This window comes from Notolabrus celidotus, chromosome 7 (genome assembly GCF_009762535.1).
Source record: "Notolabrus celidotus isolate fNotCel1 chromosome 7, fNotCel1.pri, whole genome shotgun sequence".
NCBI classification, from domain to species: Eukaryota; Metazoa; Chordata; class Actinopteri; order Labriformes; family Labridae; genus Notolabrus; species Notolabrus celidotus.
The window spans coordinates 13,957,060-13,976,710 of record NC_048278.1 but is presented as its reverse complement, the minus strand read 5'-3'; the positions used below and the strand labels follow the sequence as shown (position 1 = coordinate 13,976,710).

The window sequence follows — 19,651 nt, the reverse complement described above, 5'->3', positions numbered from 1 at the left end:
AATTTAAGCTGATACAATACTAAACAATGCACTAAAAAATGTATTTATTAACTCAGTTATTTTAGATGCAGTGGCGTTTAGTTACATTGCTTTATCCAGGTGAATCACTAAGATGCACAACCGTGATTTTAAAACATCTGTTATCAGGGATCAAAGTCATGTAATATAGGACTTTAAATTGACAGGTCAAAGTAGATTGAGTTAGTGAAGCTGACACAATACCTGAAATAATTAGCTGTTAATATAATGACTTTACTGTATAACTTGTTCTATAATATTCAATGACAGTTTTTCAGGTTGATATGTCAACTTTGATTGGTAGAAAGATTTAGTTACTGGTTGACCATGGGAGAAAATTGAAACCCTGCTTGATAACAGCTCATAATTCAAAGCTTAGAGTTTGTATAACTAATGTAGTTATTGTCATTATCAATTAAGTAAGTGTGGGGAATAGGGAAATAGAATCCCAACATTGTGGACGGGATCTTGTCTGCCCTGACGGGATTCTATTTCCCATACTTACCTGTTAATCATACATTATCCTGCTTATTACCCGGCTACTAACTTAAAATACAAACACATTGGCAAAAAATGATTAAAAATAATTTTATTGATTTATGTAAACAATTCGTAAAAAAAAAAGTCCCAGTTAACGCTCCAAGGCGATGGATTCTTATTTGTCTGGCAAATGTCACAACTGCCTTCATCTCCACAGCTTATGATTTAAGTTTGTTGGTAGCAATCGGTAACTCAAAGTTGCTCTCACTCTGCTCAATGCGAGGAATGCTGGACTGGATCCAAGATGTATATATCAAGCGGCAACCTCCGGTCTAAAAATATGAGTCAATAAGGAAGTGTTAAAAGCTGCAGTTCATCGAGGATCCGCTTGAGGCTGGCTCCGGAAGTACCGGAAGTCACATACACATGAATGGGGAAAAGACGATCTTTGCAGCAGAAATAAACATGTTTACAGCCTGGTACAAAAGATGAGTGTAGTCTGAATAGCTAATTTCTCGACGTCCTCTCACTGTGAGGGGGGTGAATTTTTTTCTAATTCGGCAATTTCAAAGATATTGAGATTACCAGTCTTCCAATGAGAGGCACAGCTGCCTGTGGGAACACTGCAGCTGTTGGCTAGGAGGCTCAAAGCCCGCCTCTTTACGTCACACTGGCTCGACAGCAGCAATATGGCTGCCGCCGACGATTTGCCTCAAACAGCGCTTCAGAAACAGATGGGTGACGTCACGGATACTATGTCCATATTTTATACAGTCTATGGTCAGAACACCTTTACTAGATATTGTCCACCTTTATTCGATCTGCAGAGTCCCTCTCTACTTTCAAAAGACAGCTAAAGACCCAGCTCTTTAGGAAGCACTATGCACTTAGCTAGACAGTTCTCCACTTTTGTCCCCAGTGGCAGATCGTGTCTTCCAGCTACAGTTGACTCACACTGTCCTGCTCTACTTTGGGAATCTGTGTTCAGCTCTTGAGTGACCCAGCACTTGGTACTTTGGTCATTGTTGTGGTGATGACAAATTAATTGTTGATGCTGGTAATGGAAGGTCTTAAATTTTGGTCTCATTTTGGTTCATTGTATTTTACAAAAAAAAAGAAAATCCTTATTTACTTTTGTGCATTGCTTGGCAGTACCTGCATCCAAATGGACATGAAGCACTTTGTTACTCTTACTGATCTTGTTTCCTCTTGTCTAGATCTTTGCCTGTGTTGTTCTTGTTCTCGTATGTACGTCGCTTTGGATAAAAGCGTCTGCTAAATGACATTGTAACATTGAAACATATTCAAGCTGTCAGGGGAGATCAGGCAAGCTAGTTCTCTGTATTTGGTCAAGCTTTTTTAATTTGTTCACCTAAAGGCAAACCAGACACCCTTTGAGCCCCAGGCAGTTTTAATTATCAGGACATTGGTCTTCAAATAACAAGGTTGTTGTCATTCCTTTGTGTGATATTTACAGACCTTGGTCCTTTCCGTGCAATGCTGGTGGAGCAATGTGAACCACTACAGCCCTCATCATGGCAAAACCAAGAGCAGCAATGTGGTTATGACACACAGCAGTATGTCTGGCAGGAGCACAACTATGAGAATCGTGAAGGAAGAGATTCTCAGATGGCATTCATACTTGTCAAACGGAAGGTGCGTGACTATCATAGCAGAAAATAAGTACATATTTTTGTTTGTGCCATCTCTAAATTTAAAGGATTAATGCCCCCTTTCAGGGCTCTGTTGAATCCCTTCAGGAGACGGTTTTCAAGCAAGAAGAAGTTGAGCCCATTTCGTCCAGTGGGCAAGTTTTTGGTGATAAAGTGGGTAAGGAATCAAAAATGTATACTTTTTCTTCTTAATATTTCAAATGAATCCTACAAAAGTTGGTAAGGTTTACTGCTCATAAAGGGTGCAATGGATCACAAATCTGGTGGTTCAGATTGGGTCATGGATTTGTCTTATGAATCAAGTCAGTCTTCATTTTAGCCCAACAAAATATTTATGATATTACTTTTCTATATCTTGTGCAGCTGTCTTTAACTGTACATTTTAAGGCAGGATCACGTGTATTCAAATCCACAAGAGAGTGATCCATACAGAATATAACTGCAACTGTGATCTATTGCACCACTAGTACTCATCACTTCTTCATCATATTCCTTCTGATTTTAACCCATTGATTTTTCTATGACTGTTGCGCCTAGGTACCCAAGCTGTGACCTCTGCCGGTGGAATACAAAATGAAGGGTGTATTACTAACCAGAAATGCTCAAATGCAGAAATACCGTTGGCTCAAAGAAATGAAGAAGCACAAGTGACCCTAAAATTGCCCCAATTAGGGATGGATAGTAGTTTACTAGAAGTTCGTAACCAGTCATCGGATCTAGAGCTTTCCCTCTCAACTGTAAAAGATGACGATGAGAAGGACTCTGAAATTGGTCTGCAGATATCAGGAATTAGGTCCCCGGAGGAACTCCTAACATCCAAAAGACAAACGTTGGTTGTTGCTCCGAACCAACCTGAAGCTGAGTTCCAACAAAATGAGCAGCCATCAAATGCTGATTGGCCAAGGAAACTAGCCGATATACAATCTACAGAGGCGCAGTTCTACAAACCCACAACACCCAAAAAGTATAAAGCATTTGATGAACTGCAAAATGGCTTGTCAGAAGTTGAGCCAGACCTACCAGTCCGGCGTAGAAGAGGAAGGCCACCAAAGAAAGCAAAAACTCTGCAACAGCCAGTGAAACAAATGTGTTTACCATCTTCTAACATTCCAGCAGAGCAAGAAGTGAAAAAATACCCTGCTACAAGGTTGAGGGAGGTCAAAACCTCATCTAATGTTGAATCAGTGTCAATGCAAGGGAAAGCTGACACTGACCTGGCAGAGAAGGAGAAATGTACAGCTGGTTCTTTGGCTGTTTCGGTGTCCTCTTTGAGTAGAAAACGTTCCTATAAAAACAAAAAGATAACTGAATCCCAGGAGCCTCCTATGGACACAAAGGACGGGGAAATTCAGGCACCATCCACAGAAGTTTCTTCTACAGTTGCAAAACAAAACACTCCAACAACTGAGTCACTCCAAGAACCATCACATCAGTCTAGAGAACGCCGCACCTCTGCAACTCTTCAAGATGCAATGCTTCTAGTTGAAGCCATGAATCAGTCAACAGAGAAGAATGTACTCTGTTCCCTACAAAGAAGAGCAGCAACAACCCAAACATTACAAACTGTGGAGGAGGTACCAGTTGAACCTGGGAAACCACCAATCCTTTTTGAAAAGGAGGGAGCTCTTCAAGCTCCAGATGGCACCACAACTGCTACAGCCCTGGCCAAAAAGGAGGCAGTCACACCAAATCCACAGCATACAGACCCTCCGCCAAGTACTTCTAAATCTTCAGTGGCTACATCGACTACTGCAACTCAAACAAGTGTGCATTCAGTGCAGCATCCCCATTTACATCCCCCAATAAAACCAATTTCACCCAGTAAACAGGGTGATGCTGTACCTCAAAAAATTATTGTGATGTCAAGATCATCGGCCCCATTGATGCCTTGTAAATTTGCAGGAAAGTCTCCAACCCAGCTACCTTCTGTTGTGTCCACAGTTAGTACTGCACAAAGTAATAGTGATCTACCTACGTTGATCCCTACTGGCATTCCTCCTTTCAAACCATCCCTTTGCTCCGTTCCTCAGAAAACTATATATATTACACAAGAGAAGTCACTTCCTTCCATCACCTTACAGTCAACTGCTCCCCCAACAGAATTGCAGTCAGGGTCTCTTTCTCAACCAAAAATTACAATTTTAATTCCAAGAGAGCTGTCAGCTGTGGCATCAAGGAAACGGTCACAGGCCATTGCTGGAGCATCACGGCAAGAGTCAGCTAAATCATATAGTACTGATATGTCTCCATCATCAGAGTTAATGTCATTCTCACAGGAGGTAAGGGGTTCTGGTGATCCACAGCTTGCCCTTGATGAAGTATCGTCTACAAAGCTGACCAATACCCATGACAACCTGGAATCTTACCAACAAACTGTGTCTTTAAAATCAGTAAATGAATCTACTGAAATCAGCTCCAGTTCAGACATATTGCTTGGACTGGTTCCAACCTCCATTTCTCCACTGACTGTTGAACAAGCACCCACTGCTGTTGTAAGATTAACCAGGCTCTCATTTCCAATGTCAACCAAAGATGCAGTCATGCTCTCAAGTCGACATTCAAATGAATCTTCTGAAACTCAGTCCCTATCACAAGAGGATACCAGAAAGGAGAAACCATCATCTGTGGTCATATCAACTCAGCCGTCAGAGACACAAGTGTTTTCTTATGACATTTGTGTCAATTCAAAAGAAACCTCTGCTGCTGATTTTGTTAAAGCCTCTCAGATGTCAGAAAAGTCAAGGACTAGAGAGAGCCCTCCATTGTCCTCTGAAAAATGCACAGTTTTGGATGACTCAACTGATGGCGAGTATGTGGCTGCTGAACTTCCTACTTATGAATTGGAAGAGGAAACAAGCATAGCAGTACAAGACCCTACATTACCCAACGTCCCACCCATAGAACAGCAGTCACCTGCTGTCATTCATCTCATGTCCATCAAATCAAAGGACTCATCTGACCCTCATTCACAAATGACCAAGACCCAGTTCCTGGCACAGCTGGCTGTGTCACCTATTGTGCAAGACCAAACAGAGGTAATGTGGTGCATAACAGTCTAGCTTGTCTGATCAATTTTTTATGGAAATGCAGTTATTTTTGCATAGTGACACACTTCTTCAGCCTAAAGTAAAACACACAACTGAGGCTATTTCAAGTTGGTAGTTTGCAAATATTTAAGTTATGTTGAAATTCAGTTAGTCTGACTATATAGGGTATCTAGCTTGCTAACTGTCCTTTGTTTAAAGAGATCTATTTAAAATCTAAGAGATTATATTACAACAGATGCATGTCTCACCTGATGCGATGAACATTTTTTAAAATATAGAATTTTTACTCAAAATATTGTTTTTATTACCTTTCCTATTGTCCAATGCATAAAATGGTCTGCATACTTTGTGCACACAGATATTTGTATTTTTGATACTTCCCTTCAAAAAGTCTCCAATTTTGCCAACTGTATTTTTTTTCTTCTTTTGTTACAGCTCTCCACTTGTGACTCTGTAGATGCTGATGCTTATTGTCCTACAACCAGCGCCAATGATGAGAAAAATGAACAAGGAGATTCCCTCGTTACTAAGCTCAGACGTCACCTCAAAACACACTTGCAAGGTAGAACCTCCACGACAAATCAAGAATCATGCACAGAAACTGAGATCCTCACTGCAAGTCCTAAGAAACCTAGATTTGAAGAAGATAGTCTAGACGATCAAAGCCCAACTATTGCATCTATTCTCTTAAACCCAATAAGTCAAGGAAGAGTTATGAATACATCTCCAGACAAGACAATTAATGACCCCTCTCCAATTAGTACTAGGAGATCTAGAATACATAAGGATGGTGTAAGATCCAAGAGATCTGTAAGTGAACCAGCCCCTGTCAGTCCGAGGAGACTTAAAGCTACTGGTGGATCAACACCTATAAACCTCAGATCTAGTTCAGGCAGAGATTGTATTGGTTCAAAAATCAAAGTCCACTTTTGTGAGTCCCAGGAGGTGTAACTCAACTAAAGAAGACACTATCCCTAAAAAGACTAAGACCACTTCTCTGAGTTCCAGAAGGTCGAGTTCAAGTAAGGAAAGAGGAAGCAATATCAAGATTAAAACTACCACTGTACACCCCAGGAGAACTAATTCAACAAGGGATGGTTCTAGCCCAAAAAGTAACACAACTGCTGGTTGTCCTACTAACTCTGAAACCCCTAAAACGACTAAGTCCGCTGCTTTTGGTCTTCGGAAATCTGGTTTCCGAAAAAATGGCCCCTCCCCTAAAACACCTAACAATGAATCAACTTCTTATTGCCGTAGGCGGTGTACCTACTCTCAAGTGTATTATAGCAGCAAACCGTCTAAAAGCATATCAGATGTCTTCAGTTCTGGGAGGTGTTCCATACCTGTAGATTGTACTGAAAGCATTAAGGGTGGAGCTAACTTCCAAAGTGTTGGGTGGTTGAAAATGGCTGAGGATGTCGGGTCCAGTAAGACTGGGGAATCCACTCCTGCTCAAAAACGCAAATTGATTCAAGATGCTTCTGGTGCAAATGAGAATTTGGAAGTGGCTATTTCTAAGGAGCTAGCTAAAGCAGCAAAGGCTACAACAGAAGCTAAAATAAAAAACAAATCAGCTGCCAGCCCAGAGAATATGAAGAATTATCAGCGAAAAGTGTCTGGACTCCTCCTGTTTTGTCATCCAGTGAAAACACCTCCATCAGGGGGAAAGAGGTCACCAAACTCACCACCCATAAAGAAGGAAACAAAAACTCCCAATCAGACATTAGTGTACCCTCATAGCATTTCTCTCCTTCCCATACCCATAAAGGCACCACCTGTTTGTATCACCATTACAGCCCTTATCGTCATTGGCTGGCGTTTGCTCAAGAACCAGTGTGGGGAGTGTGGGCGTGTCCTGAGCAGTAGTGCTGCCTTGGAAAGCCATGTCAGTCTCCACACAGGTCACAGACCTTTCTCCTGCAAGCTTTGGGGAAAAACGCTTCCCAGACTCCACAGGGTCTCAAACGGCATGGACGGGTTGCACCGCAATGGTAGAATCCATATCTGCAAGCAGTGTGGGAAGGGTTTTGTTTACAGTTTGGCCTCACCAAGCACCTCCAGATGGTGCACAGCAGGATTAAACCTTTGTCTGTCAGGTGTGCAACAAGGGATTCTTTTCAAAAAGAGATGTTGAAGCCCATATACGAATCCACACGGGAGAGAAAACATTCCACTGCAACCTCTGTGACAGAAATTCGCAAGGAGGACAGAACTGAATGTGCATTTGAGGTGCATAACGGGGGAAAAGAGACATTGTGCCCATACTGTGGGAAAGGATTTTTAGACATCAACAACCTGAAAAGGCACAAGTATATTCACACTGGAGAGAAACCACATTCCTGCCCACACTGCCCCAAGCACTTCACACAATCAGGCCACCTGAAAAAGCATGTGAAGAATGTGCATAAAATGGAATGAGAGATGGACATCCATTAAACCAACGTGGTGAACTCAAAACATCATTTTTTTAAAACATGGGAAGTAAACATTTTGTGGTTGAAGATTTACTGTATAGAAAGGATCCCGGTGATATGTTTATTATTGACCCCCCTGGTTGTTTTTTTTGAGCTAAAGTGTAGAAGAATTGAATTCGTTTTTGTTGAGCGGATTGCATGAGTAATTATTTTGAAATTATTATTTGTAGTATTTAGATAGGTTGATCAATATAAACGTGCGTAGGCTCAGTATGAAGCTGTAACAAAAGAGCCATTGGTTTGATGGAAAGACTACAAGAAATGCATTTTTGTTTGGATTCTAATAATGGAAAATGGTTTTTGACTACGCTGTTAAATTCTAAAAAGAGAAATGTGTCAACAATAGAGCTACAGAGATGCTGATAGAAGCATTCCTGAGCATTTGGCAGGCCAGGTTAGCTGCCCCCCTCTGTCCAGTTTTTATGTGAGGCCAAAATGTTGAGTAGACACAACCTTGGACAAGGGCTTCGGTGAAAATTGCTGCAACCCCGAGTTATCACACATTTTCTTTGCACACAGTTAATTTTGTTATGTTAATAACAAAAATAAAAGCTTTAGAATATTATAGTAGATGTGATGTTAAAATTGCTGAATGATGTGATATGAGTAAATAATGTATCCCATTTTCACCGCTGTTGCAGGATGACTTTGGTATACAGAGAAATGATAAACATTGAATTGTTAGTATTCTTATTTATATGTAGATATGTTCATATTAGAAGTATTGACAAAACTTAGATTTTATGTTCTTACATAACATTGCTTTTTTAAATAATTTACAAATATGGCCATCATGGTAAATAAATCTGTCCATGCAATAATTCACCAATGTAAACAAGGACTATAAAGGTATGTTCACACTGGACAAGGCATGAAAATGACTTTTAGAATGTTGGTGCAATCTTTTTACTCCCAAGTATCCCTCATCCTAACCTCACAGTTGTCCATTTTCACATTAACAGTTAACATTGTGAATTTGGCACACACAGCTGGGCTTTATTGTAAGTGGCTTTGATTAACATCATTTGGTCCAAACACACCTAAAGAGTCTATGTCAAACCAGTACTGAAACATTAGGGCAAACCTTTAACATCTGCTGTGTAAGTGTAAAGACCTGTGTACATTAAAGTCTGACCTTAATTGAAGTTCAACCTTTGTTTTATATGTCAATGCAAGATTTTCTGTTTCACAAATTTGGATCTTTATTAAATTATTGTTTCTTGTAAGAGTCTAGGTTGAGCTTGTGTCCCATTTTCTCTAAGTGCTAACAATGTACGCACATTTTTGTGATTATTATCCACATCTATAACTTTTTCTGTCCCCTAAATTGAGAAAATTGGAACAACCAAAATAAATTTATCATGACCCAAAAACAATCATCTCAATTTATTTGTATAGTGTTAAATCACAACAAACGTTATCTCAAGACGCTTTTACAAACAGCAGGTCTAGACGATACTATGTTAAACTATTAACAGGCCCAACACCTAGATAGGATAAGACTCAGGCTGTTTTCAAAACGGCCTGCTACATACTACCTATGAATGTAGGCAGTAGGTATTGCCTACTACATACTGCGTTTTAATTTAGTATGTAGTATGACTGTTCTGTTCGTTCTGTGTTGCAGTATGCTGAGCCAGCCGTCACTGGATATCTGGTTTCAGAAAGCAGAAGTAAACAATGGCCAAGATGATAGAGAAACTGCTTCTTTAGCATCACTTATGTTTTAAAAAGTTAAGAAGTGATTTATATGTAATTTAATAATTTTCACAGCACCTTAAAACTAAGTTCCCCCCATCAAAAAAGAAGAAAAAAGAAAAAAGCTGAACGAGCGCTTTGCATTATGGGAAACAGTACATGAGGCAGACCGGTCCAATGCATACTGTGAAATTTTCCCAAATCAGTAGACATCTGGGGAGTTTTGGCATACTGCAGATTTAGCTCTTGTTCAAGTACTACTTACTACCATAGACTGTAAAAAATATGGACGTAGTATCCGTGACGTCACCCATCTATTTCTGAAGAGCTGTTTTGAGACCAATCGGCTGCGGCAGCCATATTGCTGCTGTCGAGCCAGTGTGACGTAAAGAGGCAGGCTTTGAGCCTCCTAGCCAACAGCTGCAGTGTTCCTGCAGGCAGCTGTGCCTCTCATTGGAAGACTAGTAATCTCAATATCTTCGAAATTGCCGAATTAGAAAAAAATTCACCCCCCTCACAGTGAGAGGACATCGAGAAATGAGCTATTCAGACTACACTCATCTTTTGTACCAGTCTGTAAACATGTTTATTAATGCTGCAAAGACCGTCTTTTCCCCATTCATGTGTATGTGACTTCCGGTACTTCCGGAGCCAGCCTCAAGCAGATCCTCGATGAACTGCAGCTTTTAACACTTCCGCATTGACTCATATTTTTAGACCGGAGGTTGCCGCTTGCTTACTACATACTGAATTTTGGCCAAATCAGTACGTACTGCTAGTATAGTCGGCAGCCTCAGTCTTATCTCATCTTAATCCACCATGAGCATTGCACCTCGCAGTATTAAGTTAGTTATAGCAGCAGGGAAAAACTTCCCTTTTAACAGGCTTGTGGTTGGAAAGAGGGATAGGGGAGAATAAGAGAGAGAGATGATAGTGATGAGATGGAAAAACAAGCAATCATGCAAATTTGTGACTAACTTGCCAAACAATTGTGAATAGTTTTAAGACCAATTTAGATAAATGTTCTTTTATTACTAAAATATGCTCCTAGTGCAGCAGATTGATAAAGAGAAGTTGTTATTTTAGTCAAAAGCTTTTTAATTTTCATTTATTTTTTTCTGCTGTCAGAGGTTTTTAGGCACAATCAATAAGTAGTTCCAAACAAAATTTACCACAAAATTCTGTCACAAACAGGAGAATAATATAATAAATAATAACACAAAATACAAATACTTGGATCCAAAAAAGGCTTGTATTGCTGCTTTAACTTTATTGTTAAATGAGAAACAGATAAGAGGGTTTTTTCTGACATTTAACACCAGGTGGAACCTTGGCTTCTGGTGAGCATATAGACAAGGCTACCAGTGTTTGGAGCCATGTTTGTGACTAGAGGCAAAACATTTTGTGACCATTTTTGTGAGTTAGAGTGTACTTCATTATTTGGTTTGAGTTGTATTTGCTTTATTATTACTCTTTGGGACTTTGCATGAACTATTAGAATGCTGAAACAAATCTTAAATAAGTTAGAAATGCACTGCTATATCCAATCTCATGTTATGCATAGGAACTCGTATTGCCTTGACAGAGCACCCATCCTTTACTAGGTCCCTACAAGGCTCTTTAATGCCTTGACAGGGCAGATACCAGTAGGCACAGCCAAAGTGGCAGTGAAAGGGTTAAGGCTGGAGGGCCAGCAGATTGGACAATTGAGTGATAGCACTTGCCCACATTGCCAACTTTATCTACAGATGTAAACTCAACAATCTGTGAGCAGCAGGAGGCTGTGTAGTTTGCTATAACAGGAGGATTATTAAGGGGGGTGTAGGTCAGGTTTCCATTGCCCTGTTGTAGGGTAATTTTATCTATTCCTGTGCCATTTCCATCTGTAAGGTTGGCGGATAACGACCATTGGAAAGGTTCACACTCAGAAACATCCTGTGGGCAATCATCAGCCAGCACAATGATCCCTTCACAGTGGGGCGGATCAAAATCTGTAATCTGGACAAATGAAAGGAAAAGACAAATATTAAATAAATGCACAAATCATGGCAGTTATGATATCTTAAAAACTTGCACAGCAAAAAAAAGTTTGTATGTTAAGTCTCCTTATGGATTACAAAAGGGTTACACTTTTTTACTGTATTATTTCATAAATTTAAAGATAGAAGATGTATCATTTTATCCTGTTGTTTACCAGCAACTATTGATGAAGTCACTATGACTTAATTATACTATCAGTTAAGGAACCTAAATTCCCTGTTCCTTTATACATTAATTATTAAGAACCACATTGGTTTATTAAACAAGTCTGTTTTATGACCAGACATTTGCTTACCATGTCTGATTAAATATAAAAACATAATCTTTCTATAAACATCATTGCAGCATTTTCTGTGTCCATTATTTACCATTTTGCATTGTGTATTCTATTTTTCCTGTATTTTGCTTCAAAAATCAAATCATTTCTGTATTGTTAAGCAACTATTTTATATGAAAGATGCTACACTATGAAAAATGTATATTATGTTATTGTTGTTAAGGCTAAATCAGAGATAAGATAAAAAAAAATGCAATTCAAATTACAGCACTTCTCATTAATATTAAAACATAAAATAAGCTGCAATGTCTATTCAATAAAAGTAAGCATAGAAATATTAAGTATATATTTTTTATCAGAGAGGCTAAGTAAGTGTATGGTTATCGACTCATGTATGAAGTAACTGAATTACGGTTACTGTTTGCAACTCTGATATTCATGTTGTGTCTGGTTACCTTGCTGACGACAGATATTCTCAACACTGCGTAATTGGAGTCAACACCACTGGCTGACTTGGCCTCCAGTGTCAGAGTGACATCAGTGCCGGATGGTGTGCTGCTAGGTGGTGTTATGGTCAAAGTAGCATTATCATATTCTCCAGCTGTCAAGGTGAGGCTGTCAGAGAGAAAATAAACACTAGTTTAACTGATGTTTTACAAGACACTATGTTTATATTGTGACAACATTTAGGATGATTGAGCAGTATTTGGGCACAGAATGCGCCTAGATCACGTCAGTTGAGTTTTATTCTGCCTAGTGCAAGTTTTGTAAGAGATCAACAGTTCTGAAGGACATGTTTTTGGCCCATGTCTGTATCAGCCACTTGAAGGTCGGGTGAATTGCTGAAGCATGAGGGCATTATTTAACCACAGTAATGAAGAAAATGTCTCCTTTAAGACCCTCATGGATTTGAAAGGGTTCAAACTGATAGAGAAATTCTGTTGTAAGTAATGAACTGAGTTAAAGGAAGAAGTTTAAACCCTGCTAATTACCTCCAGAGTGAGCCAATCCCAGAACGTAGTCAGAGTAAATTTATGAATGAGAGTTTTAAAAAGTTACAGACATCCTTTTGTAAATAAAGTGGTGTTTTGGACCTTAACCTTAACACCAACTGTTGTTCTACCCAGATATCACTTTGCTCCAAGTCATAGGTGACAGGGAGGGGAAAATGTAAATTTAGAAACACGTCGCAGTTGATAAAGATATTTAATAATTCATCTCAACTCTCACCTTTTGGGGAATTCCATGGGGATGTTTCTGTCATTTTTGGCTTGGATAGAGTAATGACCACCAAGGCCCTGGGTCCTGACGCTAAAGGGGAGCATGAAGGGTTTTCCTGGCTCTGCGCTGCTGTCTACCACAGCCTGGAGGTGTGTTAGAGATATGACAAAATAAACCAAATGAGTTCTTAAATGTTATGAAAGTAAAACTATAATCCAAATGTGTACATACTACTAAACAAACAAAACTTGAAGGGGACACAGGATGTGAAGAGGAAGTGTAGAGACTAACCTGGATATTAACTTTGGAGACAGACATCTGGGTGGTTGACTGCCTCTGGAATTCAGTGTTAGACACTTTGTCAGTTCCTTTTAGGCTGACCACAAACTCCCCCTCAGGGACTGCGCCTACAGTCACCAAGATGTCCCCATTGCCCATGTCAGTTAACGTGCCATTACTCAGAGTCTCAGAACCAGACACAGTCACTAGACCAACAGCTCCAACTGACAATGAGGATGGACCTTTCCTTCCCATTGCTGAGAGCATCAGGGTAACCGGCTGGCCTTGGTTCCCGGAAGTGAGAAATGAAGATCAAGTTAGGGGAAGAAAAAGAGGGAAATTCATGTGTATGGCAAGAAGTCAAAGATCAAACTAGAGGGGGGGGGGTTGATTATAGTAACAAAATCTGAATTGTGAGCTTCTATCTGATGAAAACGCACTAGCACTAGAAACAACTTGATACCAGGAGAGTGAACCTCAATAAGAAGGTATGAGACATTAAATACAAATAATGAGCTCAGCATAAAACAAGCAGGTTGTCATATGTGCCTGAAACTTGATTTTATTTTGATCTTTTCTTGATTGCCTTTAACATTGTGAGCTAAGGAAAGAAGGTGGCTGTATTAACTTCATAAATTGCACCACTAGATGGTGCTGTTGCACAACAAAGCTGTGCATTGTGGCATTTGCCTCAGACTGCATACAAAGCAAAAACTTTACTGTCACAAAAAAATGAATGAATAAACTCAAGTTTAGTGCAAGTTTAGCTTTGTGGTTGGATCACGCACCTTGTGTACAGAGGCTTTAGTCCTCCTTTACGCACATGTAAATCAAAATGTTTCAACATTTGAGATTGGAGTTTGTGTTCTTTTCTTTCTTGTTGTTTATATTTTTCCCCTTTTTTTGATATTATTTTATGCTATATGTTCGAATTAAGAAGTCAATCAATAGTCCTCAAAGCAGGCTTCCCAGGTTTGATTCTTATTTGCAGCCCTTTGCATGTCATTCCCCTCTCTTTCGCTCTTCTCATTATCATATCCACTGTCCGATCTATAAACAATGTAATAACCCCCTCTCTGTATGACTAAACAGAATATACAATAATAAAACATCAGAATATATGTGCTTCAAGTTTAAGAAATAAATAAGATGATAATTTTGGGGCCAACCCCACTATTATAATGCTTGAATATTTTTACAGTTGATAATGTGCTATTAATGTGTTAAACTTTATTGCATGAGGTTTACCTGCTTGTGGACGCCCTCTGAGAACTGCATAACCTGGGTGAGGACCTCCAAAGCTTTCCACAAAGTCATAGATGAAGGTTAAAGTACTCTGGCCTGGAGACAAAAGTAAAGGCTTACATAAGACAGACACACAGAAAGAGAACTGGGTAAACTTATCCTTACATAATTCACAAAGAGCTGTTCAATCATTTGTTTGGAATTATTTCAATCATATATTAATATTAAGTTACAAGGTTTGTGTGTAACAAAACGCTGTGAACTTAAAAGAAAAAGATGCAGATTCAACCGCAGATATCAGATCATGGGACAGTATAAGTACAGCTCCAAAGTGCTGCTGAAACAATGTTAATTAGATTTAATATTTAGATTTAACAATCAACATTTAATATTTAGATTCAATATTTAGATTTAATATTTAGATTTAACATTTAGATTTAGATTCAACATTTAGCATTTAACAGTACCTCAAATATATTTTTAATGTCAAAATTAAAAGTGAAGAAGATGAATGTGGAGAATTGTTGCTATTATTTTCAGTGTGCACCACTTTACACATGGTGCCCATAGCCTGACAAGCTTTGATTAATAATAGCAAAAATCTAAGTATTGACCTGTGACTTTGAGTGTGTATGGTTGTTTGGAGTTGATGTCGATCTTCCAGATTCCTGTCTGTATGTCAGCACTGAGACGAAACCTCCACAGGTTGCCTGCAGTCTTTATGGTACCCAGTTTACCATTTGCCTCATCCTGTTTCTGGCTCACACCTGGAATTCATTAACAAGCATTATAACTTATGAATAAGTACCACAGTGACATTCTTGGCATGAGAAAGTAACACTTAACAACTCTCACACATAAGCTTTGCGATCATTCCAGTGGGAATGGTTTATCACCTGCAGGGTTGGTTAGTGTAAAAGTAAGGGATGTTCCTGTGATGTAGATAGTGACATTTTTTAGGGATTCATCCAACATAAATGGGAAAGCCTCCTGCTTTCCATGGCTCCTTGCTCGTTGAAGAACTGTCACCTGGGGGAGGAAAAGGGAGGCAAGATTGACATCATACATCTATGCTTTCAAACTGGTAATACTCCAAAACCTTGGGTCCATGCTACAAAATGTACTATTAGAGCTGCACAGGTTTACCAAAGCTGAAGTGGACGTGTCAAGGATGACATCAGTGGCCTCAGGCAACTGTCCCTTAGACACCTGGATGGCCTGGCCTCCAGAGGCCAAAGCCAGCACTTTGTAGTCTTCAAAAGAGCCAGCTCTGAGAGACCGACGTAGCCTCCTGGACGGCCCAGTCATGAAGAATGAGACCTGTGGAGATCATTTCATGTGCATTTTTTCATTTAGATTCACTTAATGGGCTTATTGAAGATCGGGCATCTTGGGTGTTAATACCTACTTTTGACTGTGTTGTCCTGATTAGTGCAGTGATAGTGTCCTTGAGTTCAATGTCTTTGGCTACAGCATCAGTGAAAACATAAATGTCGGAGGAGGCAGGGGCCCCAGTTAGAGCCACCTGTTAAAATAAGATAACTAGCCTTGTTAGTTCATCTTGAATCACTACAGCCTCTAAGAGATCAGAAAAACATATAGAAATATTATCCTGATCAACAACAAGCTATGTTACAGTCTGTAACATAGAAGAAATAGTACCTGGAGTCCTGACAGGCACATCTCAGGAGGATCACCACCTTCATCTGCTTTGAGCTTTGAGATTGCTCTTTTCATTTCATCAGGGTCTGTTGTCCTGGTCATGGGTCCAAAAGCTACATACATAGAACACAAGAGAGGATAAGGGCCAATACAAACCTGTACTTCAAAGTATTTTAGACTTGATCTTTCTGTAAATCACTTTTTATCCAACAGTTCCACTGTGGCCTCATGCAGCTTTTCTGCGTGTTCTGCAGTTTGCAAAATCTTTGTCACATAAAATCACACTTGTGATTAGAAATGTGTGTACAACTATGCAGCTAAGCACTACATAATAGTATCTAATGTCATTATCAAACACCATAGTTTGGGTTTCATTTCCGATTTTCACATGATCAGGCTGATATTTTCTTACCTGGGTCATTGAAAGGCACCAGAATGTATTCAGAAGGCTCGTCCTGTGTTCCTTTTTTGCTGTCAATGATTTCATATACAACCGACCTGGCTTCGTTGATATCATCTTTCATACTGCCAGTTGTGTCGATAACAAAACACACAACAGAAGAGCGGGCAATCCCCATCATTCTGTAGGCAAAAAAGACAGTGAAAATAAAGTGCAAAGTATATGTAATCTTACTACTCAGTCTCGTCAGTGACGTATTTGTTTCATAATAGAGCAAAGAGAGTAAATGAGATTTCACATCAAAATTAGGCTGTTATTTTTCTTTTTTGATACCTTAGGAAGTCGTTGTTTCCTGCAGCTAACCGGATGTCCTGCAGGAGCTGGAGGCTGGCAGCTGTTGCAGCATTCACAGCAGCATTGTGAAAGGCCACATTGTCAGAGCGGCGCTCGTCCTTGCTGATGCCTCCACGGGGGACAGATGTGCCAGTCAGGTCACCTTCACCTCCATGACTGCATTTACCTAGCATAGGAGAGAGGGGACATTTATAATGGACTAGGACCTTGTTATTTATGCAAGGCTTTCTGTGTTAACAGAATTATCACCACTGTCTCTCTCTCGTATTCTCCTCTATCCCTCTCTCCAACCCAAACCCCTAACATGAGTCTGGTTCTGCTTGAGGTTTTTGACTGTTAAAAGGAAGTTTTTCCTTGCCACTGTAACTAGCTAAATACTTTGAGGGGCAATGCTCATGGTGGATTAAGATTAGATAAGACTGAGTCTCATCCTGTCTTGGTGTTGAGTCTTTGTTAATAATTTAACATAGAGTATGGTCTAGACCTGCTATGTTTGTAAAAGTGTGTTGAGATAATGTTTGTTGTGATTTGGCGCTATAAAAATAAAGATTGATTGAGATTGATTGATTGAATTAGAAGACAAACTTAAGTCATGTTTGTCTTTGACTGCAGATAAAAGTAGAATGCCTAATATCACGACAAGAAACTTTACTATTACTTTCTAAATGACAGTTGCATGTGGCATAAGTTGTAATAAATTAGCCCCTAAGACTTTGATGAACGTTGGTTATTATATCTGAGAGCAGTTTGAGGATATGTTTGAAACCTTTTGGCTTAGCAGCTGAGAAGATTCCCATGTAGCCAGATGTGAGTTTCTTCTCCTTCAGGATGTTGGGGAGGATGGGATTGGGGCATTTTCCACTTGCACAGTCACTGCAGGTGGCAGTGTCAACATCTGCATAAGTAAAAGGCACATGAGATTCACACTGAGTAAACACCTGTGTAACTATGAACCAAGAGCAATGCACATCATAACCTCTCCTTAACTATCATTGTATGTTGTACATTTAAGCGCAAATAGGAGTATGATGACAATGTGTAAGGTTATCTGCAATTATGCCCACTTGTCTGTCGCTAACAATCAAAGGGCTCTTTGTAACCTTTACATAATGATAGAGATGAATTTGCACCTTTCTGTGTAGATATTTTTTACCTGCAAATATAATGTCAATTTTATTGCAACTGACCCCACCCATGGGACTAACTGCTTAGTTATCCATTGTGTATTACATCACTACACACAAACACACAGACAAACTTACACACCTGCCAGATTTTCAAGAGGAAGATCTGGGCGTATCAGATTGATATATGGCTCTGTGTATCCAAGCTCCACCCAGTTACTGTGGCTATAAAAATCCTGATAGCGCATGGAAAAGCACATTCATTCATTAATGGTTGATTCATTGATGAATGATTCATTAAGGGTTATCTTACAGTTATCCTAAATATGCCCACCTGTAGTGTGTGAAGCACTCTACCCAAAGTTTCCCTGGCAGCCTTAAAGTTCTCATTACGAATATTAGCCTTGATCGCTACAACGCCTTCTGTGATTAGTCGACGTCCCTCGAGAAAAGCCTCTGAGTTGAAGTGGTGTGGAGCACTGAAATAGTGTAAAGCAAATCATATTCAAAGCTTTGCGGAAAACACCACGTCTTATATTTCTCTTTTTCCTGTCCTTCTCCCACCTGTTGACAAAGTCACGGTCTACCAGTCCGTTCTGTGTGTAGATCTCTTGAAGGGCTGAGTGAAACTTGGCACCAGACACTTCTCCTGTGGCAGTGGGACCAAGGCAGGCCTGGACCAGCTCCCCAGGAGATGGTCCCTGCAGTCAGGAGTCAGACAAGAATTTAAAAAGGCTATAGAGAAGACAATCTAAACAGGAACAGGAGTGCTGAAAACACTTTTTGCCTTCAGAATCAATATACCAGCATCTTTCTCTTGTCATATGCTTGTCATTGTTCATCCTACCGTTGGTTTGAACTCATGACCAGCTTCATCAGCCACCGCCTGACACGTTTCTGTCACTTTTTGCAACAGTGCTGTTCCAGTAATGCTGACATGGGTAGATGCTCCACCCCCTATAGGGACAAAGGCCAAGCTGTGCCCTGATAGGCTCAAAAACAGCAGTATGAAAACTGGCGCTGAGGTCATAATCAGTCTACAGGGAGAGAAAAAATGTATGACACATCAGTTATCAGGCTGGATACATTTTGATCATTATTATTATTTTTAATTATTATTATTATTATTTTATTTGCACATTATAAAAACAACAACTGTAATGGAATCAAAGAGAGAGCACGTTACAGTACATGTCACATTCACCCACTCACACACTGATGGTAGAGGCTGCTATGTAAAGCAGACCACCAGTTTTTACTAACACCATTCACACACCAATGACAGCACCGGGGGCAGTGTGGGGTTACAGTAAGAAGGACACTTCAGCACGTGGACAGTGGGACTTTAAATGAATAGAATTTAAATGAACTGAACTAAATGACATAAAGATACACCTTTAAAACACATTGGATAAGTGTGGGCCAATTCCAATTTATCATTTTATAACAATAACTTTTTTGCTGTCCTTACTCAGTGATAGTGGAAATTGTAAACTCAGTCATCTTGACAAAAATGTCTAACTTTAAATATTATACTGCAGCTTTAATTACACAATACTTTGCTATATTTTCAGGTAGTAAATCCCTATAATGTTAGGTGCGAATAGAAATTAATTAATAAAGCATATTTGAATTAATGATTTCTTACAAAAATGTATG

The 19,651-nt window shown here is 39.6% G+C and overlaps 2 protein-coding genes across 3 annotated transcripts in view; one reads left to right on the top strand and one right to left on the bottom strand.

Moving 5' to 3' along the window:
• LOC117816247 (prostaglandin D2 receptor 2) overlaps window positions 1-19,651 on the top strand; it is a 29,909-nt gene that overhangs the window by 878 nt on the left and 9,380 nt on the right. Inside the window, exons 2-5 of one of the 2 annotated variants that reach the window (XM_034688432.1) lie at window positions 1,976-2,154; window positions 2,238-2,328; window positions 2,709-5,206; window positions 5,654-5,780. Coding sequence is in view for 1 of the 2 variants with exons in the window: in XM_034688431.1 (XP_034544322.1) it covers window positions 1,976-2,154; window positions 2,238-2,328; window positions 2,709-5,206; window positions 5,654-6,169 (3,284 nt within the window). In the remaining variant the exon portion in view is untranslated. Of the gene's footprint in view, window positions 1-1,975; window positions 2,155-2,237; window positions 2,329-2,708; window positions 5,207-5,653; window positions 8,924-19,651 lie in introns of those variants that run through there. The other variant, XM_034688431.1, reaches the window with a different exon arrangement.
• On the bottom strand, window positions 10,624-19,501 carry vwa11 (von Willebrand factor A domain containing 11). The gene is made up of 18 exons (XM_034688435.1): window positions 19,464-19,501; window positions 18,840-19,029; window positions 18,557-18,693; window positions 18,327-18,471; window positions 18,135-18,228; window positions 17,635-17,763; window positions 16,848-17,034; window positions 16,527-16,696; window positions 16,115-16,227; window positions 15,861-15,977; window positions 15,599-15,772; window positions 15,349-15,481; window positions 15,067-15,219; window positions 14,456-14,548; window positions 13,220-13,491; window positions 12,938-13,071; window positions 12,163-12,322; window positions 10,624-11,388 (listed from the first exon to the last, which is right to left on the bottom strand). The coding sequence occupies exons 1-18, from the start codon at window positions 19,493-19,495 to the stop codon at window positions 11,011-11,013; spliced, it is 2,811 nt and encodes a 936-aa protein (XP_034544326.1). The 5' UTR covers window positions 19,496-19,501; the 3' UTR covers window positions 10,624-11,010.